Below are 7,138 nucleotides of genomic sequence, written 5' to 3' on the forward strand. Positions count from 1 at the left end.
ACAGGGCAATCTTAATTATATCCTTTATTAGTGTGGTTTTACTGTGGAAATGAGTTTATACAAGAAATATTACAAAAAATAATTCACAGGAATTATTAGATTTTTAGACTCTTTTTGATCTAGGTGTTTAAAACTAACATACAAAATCTCTGGTAGAGAAAACAAACATTAGTGTGTAGACTTTTTGACTCAAAACCTATTGGTTGTTGTGACAACTTGCCCCGGTATGCAGGTTCTAGTGGAGTTTAACCAGAATGCTTATGATTAAACTCCATCAGACACTTTATGATGACCTAGATAGATGAAAACCTTCACAGTCATTAATGCTTTGGTTTGGTTATGGGTAGAAATGTACTAAAATCATACTGATGAAGAAAAACAATCCTCCAAATCAGTGAGCTTTCTGAGATCTGGCTAGGTAATCTAGTCAACACATGCAGACATCTGGTTCATTTGTCTCTTGTTTTAAGTCACATTCTGGGCATTCTTGAGCAGTAAAGGGTTCATTTGCACACACAGATGGGGGAGAGGGGTTTTAAGCATTCACTATCACAAAGGTGCAAAATCAAAGTGACTTCTGTCGCGGCCAGTGGGATATAAACAGCTGGGGGTCCATTCACATTGAGCTCCAGTGGAGCGTAACTGTTGTCTGTTATTTACACAGGCAATTACGAGACAACATGACTGTGAACTTGATGGGAGAAGGTCAGACCACTGTTCCCATGAATGGCCCGACTTTACTGACAACTGTAAAATGTCTGAAGACTCTCCAATCATTTGTCTTTCCTTTAAGTGCTTCCTCGACACCTTAGAAACAATGGCCATCTCAAATTAGCATCCTGAATGCTATTACATTAACATTTGAATAAATGCAAAACGCTGAGGTTCGACACACCGCGTTAGATTTAACATTAGCCATTTGCTGAACTTCACACATCTGTTAAAACAAACTAAGGGTGCTTGACAAGGTATTAAATGGAATTTTTGCTATGAAGGAATGAACAAAACAAAGCACAAGATTTTGATTTGCAGAGTTATTCATGTTTATTAATATTTCACATGCTGGTCTTCATAGAACTGTGCACTGTATAAACATTATATACATGTGGTTCGTGTTTTGAAACTCTAGGGATTAAGATTTCGACTGATATTTATATCAGTGCCATTCTCTGCAAGAAAGGGAATAGTGTTGGCAAATTTTGCAACTAGAATTTACGATTTCAACATAAGGCATCAATTCCCCCTAAAACAAAATACCAATAAAGCAACAACAAAATGTAAACAAATGACAGTTTCACCAAGTAACAAATACATGTAATTGTGCTGTTCAAAGAATTTCCTGTAGCTTTTGAATTAAAATCTTTAAATAAATGTGCAAGGGCGAAGTCTTTGCATCCAGAGCCATAACAAAATGTCACTTTTATTAGATATATCACAATGAGAGAACTTCTGCTGTGACCGTAAGTCTCTTTAAAATCTCAAAGGTTGGTTTCGGTGCAGCATCGTGTGCGTTCGCTCCAGTGTTTTCAAATAAAGTACAATGGAAACAGGCCCATGTCCCTATTGCTGTTTGGAATATCTGTTAAGATGACGCAAACGTCCTTGTAAGGTCTCTGGTCTCATTCCGGATACTATATTGAGTTCTTTTGCATTTTGCCTTCTCTACTCTCTCTTGATGTTGCTTAGCAGTGCATCAGTCCCACTGTGAGCGGGCTGACCGGACCGGCTCTTCCTGCTCTGATGGGTCTTCACATGCTTGGAGAGATGATCGCTCCGCATAAACCTTTTCCCACACTGCTGACAGCCGAAGCGCTTCTCCCCGGTGTGTGTGCGGAGATGCCTCTGCAGCTCATCTGAGCGTGTGAAGCTCTTCCCGCAGAAGAGCCAGTTGCAGATGAAGGGACGCTCGCCGGCGTGCCAGCGCAGGTGCGCCTTCAGGTGAGAGGTTTTTTTGTAAACCTTGCCACAATCTGGAATGTGACAAATGTGCAGTCTTTTCTTCCCGAACTCTAGAGCAGCACCTCCGTTTCCCGAGGACTGGCAGTTGGGGCATTTGCACCTGCGACAGCGACGAGTGGAGCTCAACAGACCCTTTGAGGTGCCCTGCAGAAGTGCAGCAATTTGAGGCTGGTGGCCCAAAACCAGCTGCCGTCCCAGAGAAAAGGGGTGACTGGAGGGTGCGCTGCTAGTCTGAGGGAGACTCCACCACTGCTGGCCGTCCTCGACGTGCCCGCCGGGCAGGTGAGGTCTTCCTGAAGCGTTTTGAAGGAAGCTGGGAAAGTTCTGACCCACAGCGTTGTGCTGCGCGTAGTACGCCGCGTTCCCCTGCGTCTGGGAGGAGAGCATCTTTACCGGAGACAGCTCGAACGAGTAGGCAGAAGGGGGCTCGGCCGGAGGTGTGAGGGGCAGCTCGTGGTGGTGATGGTGGTGATGATGGTGATGATGGGCGTGCGAGCCCAGGGTGGGCTGCATGTGGCCGGGGAACTGCATTTTGGGCATGGTAAAGGTCATCTGGTGAGCGCTCAAGCTGGAGTTAGGGGCCACATCATTGCTCCAGAGCTGAAACATGCTGGTAGCAGAGCCCACGGGACCCTCGTAAGGGAGCTGTGACCCCTCCTGCCAAGCCTGACTGCATGTGGTGGCCAAAAAAGAAAGGGTGTTAGGACCGCTCTCTGGAGAGGAGCTGGGAGTACGATCCTAGAGGGGAGAAAACAAATAATTGTGACTAAATCAACCTTCATCCTTGCATACAGAATCACTGTATAACAAAATAAGTTTAATTGCTGCCTTATTTGTATTTATTGTTATTTTGGATAATTATGAAATTTAAAAAAAAAAAACATAATTATAATAATTGTATGATACAAAAATAGTAAAAACTGAAAATAGATTTTTTATTCTATTTAATAATAGAATAGTGCAGCAATTAAACTTATGTCAATACATTTTTACAGAAGAAAGAAAGAAAGAAAGAAAGAAAGAAAGAAAGAAAGAAAGAAAGAAAGAAAGAAAGAAAGAAAGAAAGAAAGAAAGAAAGAAAGAAAGAAAGAAAGAAAGAAAGAAAGAAAGAAAGAAAGAAAGAAAGAAAGAAAGAAAGAAAGAAAGGAAATTAATGAACTGAACCAAAAATAGAGCTATGCAGAAAAAAAAAAATTCTAAGTTGGAGATGTGATTGTGCCAAAGTCTCTCTATGTACTCGAAAAATGCACGATAAAACAAATTAAAGTGCAGTACCTGTAAGAAATTGTGCAGGAAATTGTCCGCTCTGGATAAGGTTAACGCAGCCATGTGTGCACTGGATCTTCAAAATATCCACACCTGCGTAAAAGCGCGGCGCACAGTGCGTAACCGAGCCAAAGTCAGAGTGCGCGGGTACGAGGGCGAGGAGGCGCGCAAAGATCCTGCTCGGATTGACCCCGCTACACAGTCAGGTTACCGGTGCATGAGTTTAGATATAGTTCTCATCAATAATCCATCGATTCGCTCTTGCTACTCCTGTCCTTTATCGGCTGTAAGAGTCGTTGGCCACTCCGCGCTCTTGCTGCTGGTTTTCTGGGTCCCTTTTTAAAAAGCAGCGGCTTTCAAGACTCGTCCTTTTGAAGTGCGACTGAAGGGCCTGTCGCAATAAGTCCTGAGGATCATTTCAAAGGCGCTCGGATCGCATCTTCTCTTTATAGGGAAAAGATCCTCTCGACGGGGTCTCTTAAGTATGTATCAGGAGGGCCAGTGAATGGAGGAGAGATGCGGTGGGGGAATATTGGGGAGGGCAATCTTTGAGAGATTAGGAAGAGGGGTGTACTATAACCTTCATTTTATTCTAATTTAATTTAGCCAAATGTTGAACGTGAGAGAGTTCCTTTCCTTTACCGGTTGTTGGTGAGAAGAGTCTAAAATGAAAAAGTTTGTTTTGCATGTTTACAAGTTTAACACTTGTTCTTGAATCTTTTGTCATAAATTAAGAACGAAACGAACCTACTTTCTTGTTACAATCATTAAAACAACTTCAATAATGCCAACATAATTTTCCATTTATTTAACTTGTCACATTAATTTCTACTTTATTTTAAGAGTTTCAACCTGATTTTTTTCCATCAAGTGCAACGAGCCAGTAACGTTTAAAAATTTTTTTTTTAATTACTTAAGGCATCAGTTTAAACTTATATATTCTATTTTAGCTGACTGCAAAGTACAGTTGAAGTGCATTTAAAAAGGAAAATGAAAATAAATTATTTGATACATATTATGAAAAAGTGACATGTTTCTAACAATTTACTGGGAATTAGCCTAATATGTTGAAATAATGTTTTTAGCGGTTTAAAGTGACTAAAACTTTTGAAAGTATTTTATGCAGATTAGTTCGACAGTATTTGATCTTTCTTTCTGATGAGCAACACTAACTGTTAATCTGTCTATTGATAGGAGCTGTTCTGTTAGTTAACCGATCATTCTGGGAAAATGGCGTATTAAGACGCCAAATGATGTTTGAAGACGATCGAATTGGGCTATTATTCTCGTCCCGTTAATAAAAGACAATGAAGAAGCTACACCAGGTAATCAGAAACCAACTTGTAAAAGTTTCAAACAAGACAAGTGAAATAAATGTCCATGCGCACTAGCTCGCACTCTAAGTGATATTATAAATAAAGAGCCCTGCGTGACATTTTCACACTCCGGGTTCAAGTTAAGGGCGTCATCACATTTAAAGGGATTAAATGCAGAGCATCCAAAGTTCATCTAACACTTTGAGTCTTTCTCTAAGAGAATTTACATTGAAGTCGGAAAGCCATTTAACATCTTAATACATAGAAAATCCTCACTGCTTTGTGTTGCCTCTCACCTAGTCGCATAACAATCGACCTTTGTCCCAGCAGATGCATTGCTTTAGTCTGCTAAAATATACCACAGCGATGGAGAAATGAGATGACACGTAGGAAACGTGCTAAACTTATACATGCGTCGACTTGTAATCAGTCCAATTGAGTTGTTTAAAAAAAAAAGAAGTTTAAAAAAAAATGTATTTAATGTTTTAAATGTAGTATCTCGAAAGATGTATTTTTTAAAAAAAACTAGCCTTTGTAGTCTATTAATAACTGTTTATACACTGAGTTATTGGTTTCATTCACACATTGAAAGAGAGACGAAGAGAACATTAATGTTATTCAATGAGAAATTATATATATATATATATATATATATATATATGAGAGAGAGATCATTTGACTGCTGACTGAGTTCATTAAAATAAAAACAAATTAATAAATAAAACACATGTATAAACAAATCAACAACATCCCCTCTCTCCAAAATTAACCTGCAAAATTATTGCTCTGTGTAAAAATCACATTAGAGAGACTGAATTTTAAACATAACATAATAAGCAGCAGCACATCCCTGCACTGTATGGGGGCAATTAAGGGGTGTAATACTAATAAAACAAAATAACAGTCAAAAACAGGGGGAACAGGTAGAGGATGGAGGTATAACACATCAAATATTTGGTCACTTTACGTAGGGGAGGCTGCTTCCGTCTCCTTTTGCTTGCTTTATTACGGAGCAGAAGTTGTTAATTACCCAGATTCTTATTTCCTGTCCCCTAAATCCGCCCCTCCTTCAGCCCACCCACCCCCACTCCCCTCACTGCCTCCCAGATGAGTGTCTTTGAAGTGCAAAGTACGCTCTCCTCACTTTGAACTGTGCAAACAATGCTCCAGTGGTTGTGCTTACCTTCCCCATGTTACCTCATTTAAATAGACCTGGATACGGCTTATGCCGTTTTCAAGGGAAAACTCATTTCCAAAGCAAGCACAGATCCCAGCCTTCATTAGGCAGCTGTAGAGATGGCAGGCAATCAGGAGAACGGCCTTTAACAGAGGTTTCGGCTGCTGTTAGGTGGCCTGAGCACAGTCGCTTTACTGCAGCCTTTCAGGCATTCATTTGGGCTCCAACATTTATATGGTTTGAACTGAAATTAAATGATTTTAAATTATGGTCTGAATTGAATTTTTAAAAAGGACAAAATGGGATGTGCATGGGATTTATATACCTTGCTAATTTACTACTTTTATTATTTATAACAAACGTAATCTGAGATTGCTTAATGCATGTTATTTATTATTTGTATAATATTCTGAATATTGTCACATTATATATATATATAAAGGCTATATATAAATCTTGGATGAATATTGTTTTAAATAATGCTAGTAAATTCTTATTAAAGTATTATATCCCATTTTGTCCATTTTTAAAATTCATATTAATTCAAGATATTTTCCCTGTATGTCACACACACACACACACACACACACACACACACACACACACACACACACACACACACACACACACACACACACACACACACACACACACACACACACACACACACACACACACACACACACACACACACACACACACACATTATATATATATATATGCAGTACTGTGCAAAAGTCTTAGGCATGCTAGTTTTTTCACACAAAAAAATGGTTTTAAGCCAGTTTATATCTTTTGCTTTAGTGTGTCACTAGGAAATACCAGTTTACGTCTCCAAACATTACTTTTGCCAGTAATTGTAATAATCCAATTTTTGTATGCACGAGGAGTCTGACAACAGCTGGTATGATCCACACTGAGATCTGATCTCACCATCATCGAGTCCATCTGTGATTACATGAAGAAACAGACTAAATCCAGAAGAACTGCAATGTCTCCAAAATGCTTGAAGAAACCTAGCCTACCTGAAAAACTATGTGGAAGTGTATCTAGGACAAAAGCTGTTTTAAACTCAAAGGGTGGTGTTACCAAATATGGACTCGGTGATGGTGAGATCTGATCATACCGGCTGGTGTCAGACTCCTTGTGCATACAAAAATCTCACTGGATTATTACAATTAATGGTAAAATTAATGTTTGGAAATGTAAACTAATATTTCCTACCGACACTACAGCAAAATATGGCTTAAAACCATTTTTTGGGGGTTAAAATGACAAAATGGAGTGAATATAGTGATATGTTTATATCAGTTTTATAACTATTTAATAGCTAATATTTTCGCCCCACAACATTTATAATATTTTTATTTTTAAATATTATTCTAAATAGTGGTTGTAAATAATAAATTAGCAAGATTCA

General features: G+C 39.0%; 1 protein-coding gene across 1 annotated transcript; it reads right to left on the reverse strand.

Annotated features, from left to right (window-relative positions):
- Positions 1-1,388: 1,388 nt before the first annotated feature.
- Positions 1,389-3,885, reverse strand: sp5l (Sp5 transcription factor-like). Its single transcript, XM_056239106.1, has 2 exons — positions 3,235-3,885; positions 1,389-2,697 (listed from the first exon to the last, which is right to left on the reverse strand). Exons 1-2 carry the CDS (start codon positions 3,286-3,288, stop codon positions 1,663-1,665), a joined length of 1,089 nt encoding a protein of 362 aa, XP_056095081.1. The 5' UTR covers positions 3,289-3,885; the 3' UTR covers positions 1,389-1,662.
- Positions 3,886-7,138: the final 3,253 nt, after the last annotated feature.

This window comes from Rhinichthys klamathensis, unplaced genomic scaffold, assembly GCF_029890125.1.
Source record: "Rhinichthys klamathensis goyatoka isolate OS25496 unplaced genomic scaffold, OSU_Roscu_1.1 h1tg000020l_1, whole genome shotgun sequence".
Taxonomy (NCBI): domain Eukaryota; kingdom Metazoa; phylum Chordata; class Actinopteri; order Cypriniformes; family Leuciscidae; genus Rhinichthys; species Rhinichthys klamathensis.

Bases quoted from the DNA above. Each gene is read 5' to 3' on its own strand.
- sp5l (XM_056239106.1), bottom strand. From the start codon at position 3,288: ATGGCTGCGTTAACCTTATCCAGAGCGGACAATTTCCTGCACAATTTC. The intron at 2,698-3,234 runs GTACTGCACTTT...TCTCCCCTCTAG, and splicing joins TCCTGCACAATTTCTTACAG to GATCGTACTCCCAGCTCCTC.